The following is a 15,694-nucleotide window of genomic DNA, read 5'->3' as shown; positions in this document are numbered from 1 at the left end:
CTCCAATAGACCTAAAAACTCTTTGGAAAATGTGTTTCGTAGCAATTTCCACGGGAGTGCTTGCTGGGGGCAGGGCTGCCTGCCTGCCCGCTGCCTGCCCGCTGCCTGCCTGCTCGCTGCCTGCCCTGGTGGGCTGCAGTGCGATGCCTGTGCCCTTGGACGGGGAGAGGGGGAAGGCATTGCCTTCAGCCTGGCAAGCCAGAGCCCCTGCCTGCGGGGTGTCCCTGCCTGCGGGGTGTCCCTGCCCAGGGCCACTGCCTGCGGGGTGGCTGCCCGCTCTCCTGGGGCTGCGTGTCTCAGTCACCATCCTCGGTACGTCCCTCCCAGAGGCATCCCCACATTTCGGGCTATCGCATAGCATGTCTTTGCAGCTGCAAGCTCTTTGTGGCAGGGATCTCTCCGTTTTGCTCCAGATTACGCGTGCGTCTGTAGTCATGCGTAAATAACAGCATTGTGTCGAGGCAGGGACTTGCTGAGTCCTTGGACCAAAGTAAGGATGTGTCCCATCTGGCTAAGTCCTGGCCAGTCGATGGATGGTTTGAAGCCCGTTTTATACCTTCTGGTTCTCCGTCCCATCTATCGTAAGGTGTCACTGTCCACTGAGATGTCTAACCCTCCTTTATGTCCTGTTGAGGTCCCGTGGAGAGCAGTGATAGATGCTTTCCCCGAGGAGAAAAGCTCATCGCGCTTGTGGAGTGTCGTGTGCCACCCCGCCGAAGGTCCTTCTGTGGTCCTTCTGGGTCCTTCTGTGGTCCTTCTGTGTCCTCCTCCCTGTCCCACCATCCCCTTGCTCCCGACACTGTCCCCGAGGGAGCGGAGGCCGGTGGGGAGGACACGCGTTGCAGCTGGGGTGGTGGCATCTCTGGAGCACGGGCTGTGCACACCCTGCCCGTCTGCCCTCCTCCTCCTCGGCCCCGGAGGAATCGGCTCAAGCAGATGCAGATCCAGACCTTGAAGCTCTCCCTCCCGGTTGTGTCCTCCCAGTCTGATTGCGGAGTCAGCCCCTTCTCTGGAGCCGTTCCACTTTGTCTAAGTAATTAACATCCAGTGGGCCAGGGAGAAAAAGCAGGACTGAATTTCCCACATCCCAGCTGAAAGCCCTGACCACAGGGCTATTGACTGCTCTGAAAGGCTTGCTCCATATATTGTGTCCTGGTCCCGATTAAACTTTTTGTGATGAAAGTTTCACCAAAACTAATATGCTTCCATGAAAATTCTGGTTTTCATGATTTGGCATTTTCCAGGGGGAAAAAAAAGAAAAGAAACTAAAATAAATTGCCAAGAATTTCCCAACCAGCTTTAATCCTGACACACTACCATGGTCCAAACAAACCATGATAAGGATCTATGGAAACATGGGGAAACAAAGAAGCAATGCTTTTAAAGCCTCCAGAAAATAAAAATGCAGCTGGGAGGAGGAGCACGGGGTTTTCTCCAAGCACGCCGAGGAGGGAAATTCATTCCCTTTGAATCACGGGGAGTCCTTTCTAGTTGGTTTCAAAGGAAGTTGGATGTGGTCATTAGCATGACCTTCACTCTGTCGCTAGTGCCTAGATATATTCATAGATGAGCTGGAAGCCCCACGGAGGGTGCTGCTCTTCCCGGCGGTGTCATGGGTTTCTTGCAGGCTGAGGAATGACTGCTGACTATGAGAAACGAGAGATCTCCCTCCCTTTTACAGCGAGCGAAGACAAACAATTTCCACCCGTGCCTGATGCTCGGGAGATAAAGGGGGATGCGGGCGATACGGTCTTAACCGAAGCCATCTGGGCTGTGCCCGGCCGGCTGTGATGGGCACGAACGCACGGAGGGTGGAAGGGAACTTGCTCTTCGAGAGCTGGTTTCTGCTGAGGAAGGTCATCTCGGTCAGCTGCAGATGAAAGCTCCTTTGCCAGCGGCGGAGGACCCGAGGGAGGGGGGCCGGGGACCGGAGCGGCTGGAGCGGCAGGGGTTGTGGCACAGCCACAATCTGTAGTCGCAGGTGAACCCCCAGGTTGCTTTTGCTTCTGGAAATGTTGCCAAGCACAGCTCTGACCGGTGGAAAGGCGAGGGCAGCGCACAGGGGCGTGCATTCCGCTGTTTGGTACATCCGAGTGTCAAGCTGTGCCTGTAAAATGAACGTGTTCCCCCCAAGCTCTGCCCCTTTGAGCCAAAAGAAACGGCGCAGCGAAACGCGCCGGATTTGTATGAAGTGGGAATCTCCCCCAGAACCAGGGGGGTGGGTGAGGAAGGTGTTATTTGGTGGCAGAGAGGGACGAGCCTGAGGCTGCAGCGGCTGCGTGTGCCGCATCCCAGCGGTGCCCGCCTGCTTCTGGCCAGCAGCTTTTCCAGCAGGCAGGGACCTTTGGAAGTTTCCAGTAAAGATCAGCCCACGGTCAGTTTTGCTGTCCCGTGTCCCATGTTCAGAGCTGATGGGGACCAAAGTGCTTTAGAGGAAGGGTGAACCCCTACCCTGCCCCGGGCGAGCGGCAGGGTGTCTCACGGAGGAGGAAAATGCTCTGGGACGGACGAGAAGCGGTGCTTGAATTCTTCGTGTGACGGACCAAGCTCCGAGGCCGCCGGTCTCGGCAGAGCCACCGCGGTCTGTCGCAGTGGCTGTCTGTAGGGGACGTTAGTCCATGTGGTTAGTTAGCTTTATTTTTGTGGTGGATTTAGTTTGTTAGATGAGTTCCACAGTCCCAACACTGTAGCGGTTTATTTCAATTGATCGGTGAGTTCAGTAAGCGGCCCCGATGTACTGACACCCATTTCTCGCGTGAGCAAAGAGGAGGTCTCCCTTCCCCTCTCACCCCTTGTCTCTGCCGTGCTTCGGCTACCCCGGCGTCTGGGGAGGTGACGTGTCCCTCTCGGTGGCTTCCCCTAGGCTGTCTACAAGGCCTGGCTGTGCTCCGAGTATTTCAACGTGACCCAACAACAGTGCCGACACCGGATCCCATGCAAGCAATACTGCCTGGAGGTGCAGACCAGGTGCCCGTTTGTGTTACCGGACAATGACGAGCTGATCTATGGAGGTTTGCCTGGCTTCATCTGTACGGGTAAGGAGGTCCGGGGAGCGGGGCCGGGCTCCCGCACACCCCGGGGGGACGGAGTGGGTGCTGATGAGCCCCGTTGCACTTTGCAAGCCATACACCAGATTTTGAAAGCTTTTTGGGGCGGAGGGGGAGGAGGTGCAGCGTGGAAACACATGAAGCACTGCCTGACTGCCGAAACGTGGCCGTCTGGGGTGAGGTGTAGGTGGTTAACGGAGACACGGCAACAGCCCACAGCTTAGCGCAGGAAATGAAAGCCCTACCTCTAATGGAAAGCTAAAGCAAGCATCTAAGGGGCTGAAGGTGACGGGGTTAGAGCAAGGCCAGGACATTTAACCGCCACAAGCAGCGTTCGGGGTGTCCTAAACGTGTCCCAGGGCTGCGGTCTCTGCCTGCACACTGGTCCGCACAGGCTCACAGCCCCACTGGGGGCCGGTCCCGGGGGGGTCTCTGGGTGTCCTGGTTCTCAGGCTCTGCCCGTCCTGCGGCACACGGCTGGCACCGGGGCTCGCTCCCTCTGCAGCCCTGTCCGCCTTCTCCCACTGACCCCCTCCTCTTCCTCCGCTTCCTTCCCGCAGGGCTGCTGGAGAACCAGCTGCCTGACGAGGAGGCCAAGTGCTGCGAGGTGCAATGGGACTCCTGCGACCACCCCCCAGACAGCAACGACAACACATCCCCCAAATCCACAGCGTCAGAGTCACTCCATTTCCACCGCCACGACCCCCACCTCCATCACCAGCGGCAGAACCACTACCACCTCTACCACCACCACCAGTACCACCAGCCCCACTCCCCATCCTTGCTGCCGGTCTCCGCAGGGTCTCGCCTCGGCAGCAGCAGGATCAGACTCTGCGTGCTGGTCCTGATGCTTCTCCACACCATGGTGTCCTTCTCGAGCGTGCACGGTGGCAGCGGGGCGGCCGGCGGAGGGCTCAGCCTGGAGGTCCTGCCCACCCTGGAGGAGAGCGTGGCACGGGACGAGTGACGCGGAGGGGAAGGCCGACCTCCAAGAAGAACGCCAGATCTTTTTCCACGAAGGGGGGCACATGCTATTCCTCCAATGGGAGGCACGGGATTGGGGGTGACGCACACACACACACCCCCGCACATACCCCCAAGAGCTGCTCGCCGCGGGGCATCCCCGTGATGAAGAGTCTCTAATGCGCACAGGGCTGCGGGACTCGGCTTTGAGAAGGGTTCGGTCAGTAGCAGCCGGGCAGCGCGGCGTGCCCGGCCTCGCCGAGGCGCCGGCGCAGGAAGGTACGGCACGGGGGCGGGGGGAGCGGAGGGGAGGGGGTCCCTTCGGAAGAGGTGTCCCCCTGGGACTGCCGCGCATCTCCCGGCCGCCGGCCGCGAGTGCCTTGGGCGCCCGCACCTTACCCGCCAGCAACATGCCAAGGGTTTGACAGTCAGCCTAGCCCCCGTTTCTTTTCCTCCTCGGTCCGTGAATCCCGAAGGGGCAGACAGGCAGGGAGGCAGCACCTCTTGGCACAGCCTCGCCCCCCGCTCCTGTCCCAGGGGAAAAGCCCACCAACTCGAGGCAGAACCATCCTCGTGGGGTGCAGCGTCCTCAGCGTGGCATTCCCCTCGCTGATGGGATTTGGGGGACAGGAGCGGGACGCTGTTATGCTACACTGTGGTACTACTCGGGGCTCGTCTCCTTACGTCCCCGACCTGCTCCTCTAGCCTTGCCTCTCCTGCTCCTCTGTGCAAGGAGGGGGAGAGGGAGGGAGGAGGCACGGAGCAGGAGGGACATCCCCAGCATTCCTACGTCCCACTTTGCCAAGCGTCCTGATGATTCGGTTTAACCTTTTTTGCTTTCTTTCCTGATCGGAGTGGCTGGTCTCCGAGAGGAGTTAGGGAGATGCGACTCCAGCAGTGCGCAGGCGAAGCGAGGGAGTGGGATCGCACGTGGTAACAATTGGATGCAGGGCGTCAGAAGGCATCCTTCCATGCTTCCCAGCTACAAATCATCGACTGGATGGCAGAAGGACTGGGCAAAAGGGCTGGAGAAATCTGGCTTGTAGGGAGAGTCTCCCACACAAAGAAGAGGCGTTAATAAAGCCCAGCTGGGGAAGAGAGTTTTTGTGAATACTTTCTGTCCACGGATGCCCCCCAGATCAGAAAATTTCTAGGAGCCCAGCTGAGACAGCTGGACTCGGCCGGGCAAGGTGCTGGCTGGTGCAGCCTCATTTGGCTCACGTGTTTGGTTTTTTTTTTAACCTGAGCTCAGCAAATCCAGGGATTCAGCCCCAAACAGACATCAGACCCTGCTTTCCTAGGAAACTCCCAAATTCTCCACCCACCCACCAGGAACTGTTCCCAGCATGAATACTGCGAGGTGCCGCATGGGGGACGGTGCTTCGCCTCCGGGCCAGGCCCCAGGGCCAAGAAAGTTCATTCTGGGTGTGGGCGAGGGGAAGAAGGAGGGGTGCGTTTTAGCACGAGTCAGCTGCAAAATGTCCTGGTGGCGATACGGATGTGAACCTGCTCGTTGCCTACAGAGGACGTGTGATGGTCCCTCTGTTTCTGGGCTGCCTCTTGACGGGGAGCCTACAGCAGAGCCCAGGGTGGATCGCTGCAGCCCTGCTGGGAGGCAGGGATGGAGCAGGAGCAACGTCCTGCTGCAGCTCAAACCGAGCCCAGATCCCTGCGAGGGTCCAAGAAGTCACAGAGTTGAGGACTGTAAGAGTTTTGTGGTTTCTGGTCTGTTGAGGTGAAGCAAAACCAAGCAGAGCCCCATGAGCAAAGCTACTTCCTACCCGGCTGGAAGAAGGAAGTACCGGGCGTCTCGTGGGAAGGACAGGTTTCCTGACGTTTCCAGCCCATTTCCAGACCAAAGAGGCTCTGAGAAGCAGCTGAATGTTTGATTTCTGCTTTGACTTGAATCTCAGAGCTTTGGGGGGATGTTTACACGTTACCAGTTGCCTGTTACCAAAGTCCCGCAGATACAAAGCCTGTGAACCTCGGTCCCTCGGTTGTTGGGCTAGGAGAGGTGGTGCTCGCGGAAGATGCAGAGAGTTTCCCCAGCAGATTTCCTTGCTGTTGCTACCCAGAAAAGGTAGGACCGTTCTCATTCGGCTATTCCTCACAACATCCGTGTATTTTCAGTCTAGTTTACACCAGTCTGAGAACTTGGACGTGCAACGGTTCAGTAAATAGGGATCCGACTCCTCCGTTTGCGCTGCTGCTAAGAAATGAGTTGCGTAGCTGCTTTGATGACTAGCAAAAGCATACAGCCAGACCGAGGGAGGGAGCGCAGTCCTGTGCCTGCCTCGAGACAGCCGGATCCAGTTCCTTCTTAAGGAAATTAGATTTTTCATGTACTGCCAAGAGTTAAGCTAATTCCAGACGCCTCTCTCGGAGATAGGCTGCATCCAATCTTTGAACGACTCATCTAGAGAGAGAAGAATAGCCCAGTGTGGTGCGTCAGCAAGTGGCCCTGAGTCACTGGCCCTATTCATTGTCTGCTGGTGAGACGCTGAGCAGCGCCCGAGCCCGCGCCGCGCAGACGGCGTGGCGTTACGGGCTCTTCTGCACCGCGCGTGCGAGCGAATCCAGTGCAAAGACCGTTCTTGAGGGGTGCGTGCCCTTCTGCCCGCCTTGGAGCTCTTCTGCTCCGCCGGCGAGCGGAGCGATGGACCAGCGCGTGGGCGTCAGTCCGGGCTCGGGCGGTTTCTGGTGGCACCGAGTGCGGAGGGTTTGTGAGGGGTGATTTCCTGCGGGAGTGAGGTCAAATAGCCCGAGTTACCTTCAGGGACTAGGGGAGGCTGGCAGGGTTTTGCTGGAATAACCTGGGAGCTGTGACAAATGCCTTCACCTTCCATAACAGCAGCTGATGGGCTTCATCCCAGGAGGCAGGGAGCCCGCGCTGCATCCCAATGACTGGTCTGGAAGCTGAGCCATTTCAAAAATGGGGTCCTCGGTGTCGTTACTGAGGAGGTGTAGTTGCGTCAGCCTCGTCAGCCGGGGAGCGAGGAGGCTCTGCGGGGCCGTTACGCCGTAGCCGGCGGAGATCCGCACGTTTTCCAAGCTGCGGCTTCCCAGGAGGTGTTCACGTGAGGATAACGTGCCGGGCCGGCAGGGAGGATGCCGGCTCCGCGGGCAGGGGGAGCGCGCGGGGTGCGGAGCCGCGCTGGCAGGCGCGGGGCTGGGATTTTACCTAGTGTGACTGGAAGGAAAGTGCTGAGTCTTCACAGACCAAGGCTTTTGGAAGGAGTTCTTTTATTTAGCGAGTCTGGGCTGCTGTCAATAAGTTCTGTGGTTTTAGGGCACCATATGCTGTATTCAACACTTTGCCAATCTCGTTAAATGAATCCAGACTAGGCTGTTCACAGAACAGGACGGAGCAGCTGGAAGCGGTATATGTCGCAGTCCATCATTATAAGGCCGTCGGATAAAAATCTTCTCTTTGGTCTGACATTACAACCTTAATAATCCTCCATCCATATTAGCTTTCTCTTTGCTATACAAGAGAGAAGTCCAGAAAGGAGACGTTAACATCGTCTCAGTTAATGCCACTGATATTTATTTTTATTAAAACATGGAGCACACGTGCCTGCGATACGGAGAGAGGGGGTTTCTGTGCCCTGTGCGTGCAGGTATGCTCCAGCCCGAGCCCTCCTGCGCCCCGGGCGGCCCTGGGACCAGGAGCCCTTTGCAGAGCCGCGCTCCTGCAGCCACCTGGGACCTTGGAAAACACCAGGATTTATCCCCCCGGGAAAGGAAAACCAAGGTGCTTTCTCCTTTTCATTCAACGATCTCATTTCTTCTCCCTGAAGAAGGCGCCACGCGTTGGGATTAATAAGTAAACCCCAGCCTTTCCTTCAGTGGGTAAACTTCTCTCTGCTCGGAGAAGAATGCCCATCGGAAAGCAGCGATTCCTCCCTGCCCTCCCTGGCAAGAGGCTTTCTCTGCCGAGACACCGGGGGAGCCGGGGGGTGATGCTGTCCCCGCAGGGTCCGGATGCAGGAGCGGGCAGAGCAGATGGGGCTGCGGGAGGAAAGGTAGCCGGGTCCTGCCCGGCTGGAGTGTTCATCCTGGGTTTTACACTTTAATGTAACTGCCAGTTGTACAAATTAATTAAAAATAACTGAAGAAAAATCCCAAAGAAAGGCCCTGCTTCCTCTGGTGAAGATTAATCATTAGTTGAGCCTTTTTCTTATGAAAATACAGATCCATGGTAGCCCCAGGCAAAAGATTCCCAGGGAGAGCCCTCACCATTCGTGCTCTGAGTTAGGGAAATCGCTTTGAAAGCATCTGACAACTAAAGCAGAACATGTTGAGTAACTTGGCAACACTCAGAAAACATCTTGAAACGGTTTTTGTTCAACACATTTTGCTTTGCTTCAATAGGAGATGTCAGGGCAGTTCATTCACTGCCACTCAGGACTGCAGGCGATGCTGGGAGACGGTTCCTCTGCCCGTGTTTAAAAAAAGAAAAAAGAAAATCCCTGATATCTGCGGCTCCCGGGGCAGGATCCTCCTCGGCGATGCGACGAAGCTTCCCATTGCCGAGCTCTGCGCATCCCTTCCGGCCGGCGAGGTCTCCCCGCGCCGCGTTTGCAGGGAGGTGGGTGATTTACAGCACGGAGCGGGGCCGCTTGCGCTGCCGGTGGGCCAGGGTCCCCCGTCCCGCAGGGAGGGGCACTGCCTTGCGCTCAGCCTTGGGAGCGAAGGCTCTGCCCTCAAAAAGTCATGCAGCGGCTTGTGATAAATTATAATATGACACCTCGCTACCACCCCAGAAAGGAATGCCTATAGAAATTGGTAGAGACAAAATCAGGACAGAAACATGAGTGGGTTCTGCAAAAATCCCTATTAAAATCCCTATTTTTGCAAACCCGAGTGGGTTCTGCAAAAATCCCTATTAAAATCTCTGCGATGGGGCAGACCATTTTCTTTATAGACTTTGTGAGCTGCCCTGTGGCTTCCCATCCATGGGGGTGTAAATCTCTTAAATCATACTTGAAAGGTTCGGAAGGGCAGTGGCTGATGCGTAGGCAGGACGTTAATAACCAGCTCCCTTAGCCCATCAGAGTCAGCTCTTGGGCATCCCAGCGGGGTGGCGGAGGTTCCTACATTAGGAAGCCCCGGGACCACCCCTTCGCTCCCCAGGAGGAGCCTGGTCAGGGCTCCTGGATCACGGCAGCTCTGGGGGGGCTGCCCGGGTCCAAGCATCATTTAGTTTTATTTCAGGAGTGAAGCTTTTCAGCAGCTCTTTTTGGGCGTTCTCTTTGGGCGACTGCTTCCAGTCCTGCGCGTTGCTGCGGGGAGGGGGATAGGGAAAGCCCGCTCTGCTTGTCCTCCGAGTGCCAGCCCAGAGGCAGGACCTGGCTGCTGAACATCCAGGTCTTTTACACCGTTCCTGCAGCCCCGGCCCCCAGGCTCCATCTCAAAGAACGAAGCCAGCACCCACCGCACTCCCCACGGCTGAGCCGAGAAGAGCATCCTCCCAAAAATGGGGCTCCCAAAAACGGGGCTCGCTCCGCCACCCGCGGGCCGGTCCTTGGGGGGGTCCCACGCGTGGCCTCGTGCCTGGACGTAGGCTGGCGGATGCTCGTCCCGCAGTTCCGCCCTTCTGGGATGAAGGAAGCAAAGGAAACGCTGTGGCCATACGCGAAGGATAAATAATTTTCAGATAAGGATCATAAAAAAACCAAACCATAATTCCTTTTAGAAGTTGTTGGGATGGTGTCAAAGCTCTCAGCCCCTGCCCGCAGGGCCGGGTGCTCACGGCAGGAGAGGGGCTGCGTTACTAAACGCCGTTCCTCCAGCTTCCTTTCCAGGCTGCGTATCTAGTACCTTTGTTCGAAGCAAGGTCAGGAGTGGTTTCCAGTCTCGTTAGCGTTTTAAGATGATCCTTTTTCAGCCCGGGAAGTCGACAACTTCGCTTGTTGTAAACTGAAACTCAAAAAAAAAAAAAAAAAAAAAAAATTAGGTTTGGCTTATGAAATTTGGGGTTGGTTTTACCATTTTTAAACGTATTTGGGAACTGTACGTGCTTGAATTGCAAAACAAAAAGACATTTCAAGCCAGACAGTTTTTTTTTTCTATTTTGAAACTTGTCAAAACAAGCCATATTGATAATTATGACCAATTTATTTTTTTTTTAAATTGAGAAATGTATCAAGAACAGCCTTTTCCCACAAAACCTTTCATTTTCAAAAAATAAAACGAAAAAAACCAATCACACTTTTTCTGCTCGCACAGTTGGAACTGGTGGCAGTGGATTCGGAGAGAATAGCAATTTGTAAGGAATTCCAACCAGCTCTACTTAAAATAGCATCCAGCCAATTTCTTGGGGGCAGGAGGCTGAGCGGCTCCGTGGTGAAAGCAAACTGGAGAGCTGCCGTTCTTACCGGGACGGTTTCAGTCCAGCATAACGCACCTTGGGAACCGCCTGGGCACGTTCCCCTTGGGAATTCAGTGCTGGGGTGCTGCTGCCCGGGAGGAAGCATGTCTTCTTCTGCGGGTCCTCGGCCGGAGGTGGGTGCCCCCAGCCATCCCTCTAACCAAGCCCGATTTTCTTTTCCAAACCAAAACGCATCCAGCTTCTTCTGGCCTCCAGTACGTTCAGACATCACCGTTACGGGATGCCTTCAAAACCAGAGGTACTCCCGCACCTTCGTGGGGGTTTAAATTGGGAAGGAATTAAATGCGCAGGTCCGGCAGGGATGCCGCAAAGCGAGAAAAGCGAACGCCGCGGTTCACCGAGAACCGCTCGAAGGGAGAGCAGCGAGGAGAGCCCCAAAGAAAGCGTCCTTCCCCTCTGGCCCTTCCCCGCTCCGAGCGCGGGAGATGCGGTTTCTGGCAGCCGAGGCGAGGTCTCTCTGCCCCTCCGCTGCCGGCGAGGGCCGGGCTGGGGGGTCCCGGCACGCCGGCAGACACGGGGCGACCTCGGCAGGGACCGGAGCCCCCGCGCCGGGAGGGCTTTGCCGGTGTGTGTGACCAGGCTGCTTGTGACCGAACCCTTCTCAAGTGCTTGTGAAACGTCGGTGGTTACAGAGCTCCGACCTACAAAAAAAGGTCCTTTTACAGTACACGGTGGCGAGGTGAAAACAAAAAAAAAACCATACTGCTGAAGTCAAAATATTCTTTCTAATCCCCCTGCCCGGTTTCTCTTTCTTTCCAGCTTTCTTCCTCTGCCTCCCGGACCCTCCCTCTCTGTTCCCACCCCCCTTCTGTTTCTCTTTCTCCCCTCTGTCATAAGAAAGTGACTGTGTCCTCGAGGGGACAGTTTTCTTATGCCATTTTATACACTGTGCTTCATGTTTAGAACTTTTTTGCACTAGTTCCTATTACATTTATTTTCCAAAATGGTTTGACAGAAAACAAACAAAAAAACCCAACAAAAACACAAAACCATGCTATAATTCAGTTGTATTAAAAATATTATCCTACTACTCTCTGTGTTCAATAGTCTCTGTACCTGTAATGCTTTCAGTTCTGTTGTATTTTGGGGCAGAGGTTTTCTCCGCTCCTTGTTTAACCCAGTAAAGAAATAAAATGTTAAGAATTGATGATAACTTCCTCCTCCCTTTCTCTGCGGTTTGGTTTGGGCCGCGTAGGTGCCGGCGTGCTGCTCGCCGTCCAGGGAGAGCCCGCGGGGCGGGCGGCCGGCCCCTGCGCCCCGCCAGAACCTGCCCTGCAAACTCGGTCCGTCTGTCCTACGGGTGTTTTCTGCCTGCAAAATCCAATCTCAAATGGAGGACAGAAGAGGCAGAATGGAGGGACAATAACCCTGCCTTACTGAAGTTGATTTCGTAACCTTTCTTTATATTCTTTTGTTTCTTGCCTTCACATTTTTTGCCATGGGGCTCACCTCAGAACAATAGGGGCAAAGACTGTCACCAAGAGATTCATCAGAGAATAATGACTAAACCAGGGTATCCAAATTTTGCCCAGCTGAAGTCCACACCCACATATAATCTGGAATTAATTCATCTGGACAACAGATCTCGGCATGCAACAGAGCTAGGACACTCCGCTCCAAATTGAATGCTGCATGCCAGGCTGCAAAAGGCCATGTAATAAAACTCTGAATTTACACTTCGGCCATTCCTACCCCGAGCTGAGAATTCTCAGTTTGGGAAGAAGACGAGGAAATGAGAGCAAAAAAAGGAATGAAATTGGACGGAGATAGAAATAATCTTTTATAAAAGCAGATTGGTGCAGAAGGCAAATGCGAGGGGGAGGGCTGGGAGGCATCGGCTCTGCTGCGAAACCAGGGCAGAGAAGAAGCAGCGGTGGGCGCAGGAGGGGAGACACGAGAGCACGGCTGGGCAGCGGGGTGTCTGGTGTGCAACGGCACGAGGGGCTGGGTGAGTACGTAATTACCGGGGTACATCACGGCTGGAACGGAAGGGGTCATTTTCTGGCCTCTCACAAGGTTCTCGTTCCTCTCTGCCCAAACCAAATCGTCTACAAAGAGACAGGTTTCCTTTGTGGCTCCGAAAGAAAAAAAAAATGCGTGTATTTACTGGAGTTCCTCAAGCAGAGGAGCTGGCCCAGGAGCGGGAGGCTGTGCCGAAGGGTTGTGCTCGGGCGAGGGGCTGGGGCCGCTGGCGCCCGGCTGGGCTGAGCCCGGGGTTCCCGCTGCTGCACCGTCCCCTTTCCTCTCCCTTCGCCCGCAGGGAACCTTCGCCTCTTCTCTCTTCTTTGCCCCACGCAGAACCAGCATCCGCGTTCAGCCCTTCGGCTGCAAAATCCAAAGTATTCCAGGGCTGCCTGTCCCTGCCGGCAGCCTGCGCACCTTTTTACACGCGGACGCAGGCACAGGCGCGTTTCTTCCCCAGCTGTTAACGGTAGCAGATGGATTGGTGCCTGATTTTCATGTCCACGGTGCTTTCCTCGGGGTATCTGCTAGCTGGGTAGAAGATGGCTTCGCAGCTCCTTTCAGAGGGAGCCATCTCATTGATACAGCCGCCGGGTCGTCTCTTTGCCCACGAAACCCAGAGGCAGGAGGTCCGCGATAGCGGGACAGGCACTTGGGAGGGTCACGGTGCTCCTCCCAGTTTGGGCAACTAGAGAGCAACGTTATCCAGCCCGTTTTTAACTGAAACCATGCTGTTCCCTTGTTTCTTAAGTCACATTAAGTCATCTACGACCTCTCACAAGCTCTCCGGCAGCAATAACTGCGTGAATTCCCACCAAATTTCTCAGGTAACCTTCGCAGCCTTGGTGGGGACGTGAGGGGACAGTGTAGCTGCCGGACAGAAGCATCGCCGTTGCAAACCAGGGACGGGGGGGTCCTTTGTTCTAAAACCCCTTCGTCCTGCTCTGTTCCAGCCTATTGTTCTGATTTTCAGAGAGTACCACGTTCTGGTGCCGCCGGAGCGTAAAAATAAGGCAAAGTCAAGATGGTTTCCAGGACGAAGCGTGTACGTGAACTTCTAATGTAGAAGCATGATGGCCGGCAAACAGAGCAGGGGGGTCTCGTTATTGGCATAGAAGGGATCACGCTTAGCCCCACAGACAGAGAAGCATACAGCAGAGGCGATCTCCAGAATAGCACTCAGGTGTCTCAGGTTAGCACATACCCTGCTGAAGACACTTAAATCCAACTCAGGTATTTCCTAACGTCTGAAGGCCCCTCCGCTCGCTGTTAAGATACTTTCGATAGTGGTTCCTCATGGGGGTGTCCTGAACTGCCCCAATTTGAGCAGCTCTGGGCCTCAGCTGGGCTCTGGAAACGATGTAGGAGAGCCCTGCGAAGGGCTTGAGCTGGTAAATAGCATCAGGACACAGAAAGCACCAGATTTCTCAGAAAAAGTGTCTGGGTTCACTTTTTCTTTTGGGAGTGCTGCCGGCAGGATGGGTCCCAGCCAGCCACGTGCCATCGTTCGTTCCTACCAACCTCCCGCTGCAGCGATGACGAGAACGCGCCGGCCGGCTTCTCTGCCGCGCTCGGCACTGGGTAGGTGGTGGCGACGAGCTACGAAGCCTTTCAAAATGGACCTGCCGCTGGAGATTAAAAGCTGGAGTGCCTGGCCTGGGAGGCAGAAGGCAGCCAAAGGGTGGGAGATGATGTAGCTGAGCCTGTGGAAAATACCACCACGGCTCTGCTGGGCCAGGCTCAGGGTGCAGGGTGTGCTGCTGCGGCGGGTGCTCAGGGAAGCTGTGTGAGGGCAGGGCAAGGATGCTCCCGAGATAACCGTGCACCAACATGCCGTTGATGGCATGGTGGGGGTCGGTCTCTTCTCCCAGGTCACAAGTGATGGGACGAGAGGAAATGGCCTCAAGTTGCGCCAGGGGAGGTTTAGATTGGACATTAGGAAATTTTACTTCACTGGAAGGGTTATCAAGCATTGGAACAGGCTGCCCAGGGAAGTGGTGGAGTCCCCATCCCTGGAGGTATTTAAAAGCCGTTTGGATGAGGTGCTTAGGGACATGGTGTAGTGGTGGGCTTAGCAGCGTTAGGTTTACGGTTGGACTCGATGATCTTAAAGGTCTTTTCCAACCTATACGATTCTGTGATTAATGGGATTTCTGAGCCAAATACAAGGGATTTCCTAGTATCTCTTTATGTAACAGCTCTGGATTGATGGTTAACTGCTGAATTTGTGTAGCTGCATTCTTGGGCCCAGCTGCTCCCCTGGTATCCCCCTGCCTGTGGCAGTGACTGCTGGAGCGCCGTGTTGCACGCTTGAGAAGGTATTTGTTCTTGGCAGCTCCTTTTGATGCCCCTGTGCCTTCTCATCTGGGACAGCATCCCTCTCCCATGTTCTCCAGGCTTCTCCTGGTTTAACAGACCCCAATCATCTCTCCCCTCGGTCGCCGCCTTTCCAGGGAGAGAGGTACCATGCGTGTGCCCCATCTCCCTGCCTCCAGGATGCCCTGAAAGAGGGCAGATCCTGTTGGGGCTTGGAGACTGTATTAAAAGAAGCCAAGATTTATGGGGCTGGAGGAGGAGACGCACGCGAGCTCAGCCCGGGGGGTAGCGATGCCGTTCTTGAGCTTGCAATGAGCATTGGGCAACGCGCAGGGAAGGGGCTCGGTGGCCACATGGTGCCTGAACTGGTGCAGCAGCCAGAAATCCACCCAGGAATGTGCCGGTTCCCAGGCATTTCATTAGCAGCCATTTAAAGTTGATGCGAGTTAAGTGGATATAAATTTTCATGCCTATAGACCCGCAGACATTAAAGCTGGAAGGCGGCGTGGAGCGGGAGAGAAATTTCTCAGCTGTAAATTTGCCTTGTGACTCCATAAAAACTGAAATGGGCAGCGTGAAAATATTTCTGCTGGAAAGAGCATGGAAAATGCTGCACCCCTGAGAAAATAAAACAAAGCGCTGCAGACCCAACTCACACTCCAGGCTTGGAAATGCTTTGAGGTGCAAGATGGGACTCTCCAGACGCCAAAATCATGGGTGGGGTCCAGATTTCGAACATCGTCTCTTCTGGATGTGAACGAGGAGTTCCTTTTGTTTCTATATTTATTTATATAGTTTAATAACTGACGCGCAAGGTTCTGCATTCTGGTTTATCAAAAAAAGAGAAAAGTACTATTTTTTCAAGCACGTGCATCCAGAAATCGTGCTAACTGCCTAATTATATTTCTGAACAATTTCAGAGCTCCTGAAGCTTCTCCGTCTTCCCTGGGCACAGGAATACTCGGGACTCATGAAAATCAGGCGACTTGTTAGCGTGGATCTAAAAATGTGC

General features: G+C 55.0%; 1 protein-coding gene across 2 annotated transcripts in view; it reads left to right on the top strand.

Annotated features, from left to right (window-relative positions):
• NALF2 (NALCN channel auxiliary factor 2) overlaps nucleotides 1–8,854 on the top strand; it is a 29,652-nt gene extending 20,798 nt beyond the window's left edge. Inside the window, exons 2-4 of one of the 2 annotated variants that reach the window (XR_012777297.1) lie at nucleotides 2,864–3,035; nucleotides 3,608–4,289; nucleotides 8,385–8,854. Coding sequence is in view for 1 of the 2 variants with exons in the window: in XM_075513155.1 (XP_075369270.1) it covers nucleotides 2,864–3,035; nucleotides 3,608–4,014 (579 nt within the window). In the remaining variant the exon portion in view is untranslated. Of the gene's footprint in view, nucleotides 1–2,863; nucleotides 3,036–3,607 lie in introns of both variants that reach the window. The other variant, XM_075513155.1, reaches the window with a different exon arrangement.
• Nucleotides 8,855–15,694: the final 6,840 nt, after the last annotated feature.

This window comes from Mycteria americana, chromosome 10, assembly GCF_035582795.1.
Source record: "Mycteria americana isolate JAX WOST 10 ecotype Jacksonville Zoo and Gardens chromosome 10, USCA_MyAme_1.0, whole genome shotgun sequence".
Classification (NCBI taxonomy): Eukaryota; Metazoa; Chordata; class Aves; order Ciconiiformes; family Ciconiidae; genus Mycteria; species Mycteria americana.
Note: the sequence above shows the minus strand (reverse complement) of the source record. Positions and strands in the feature narration are given on the sequence as shown.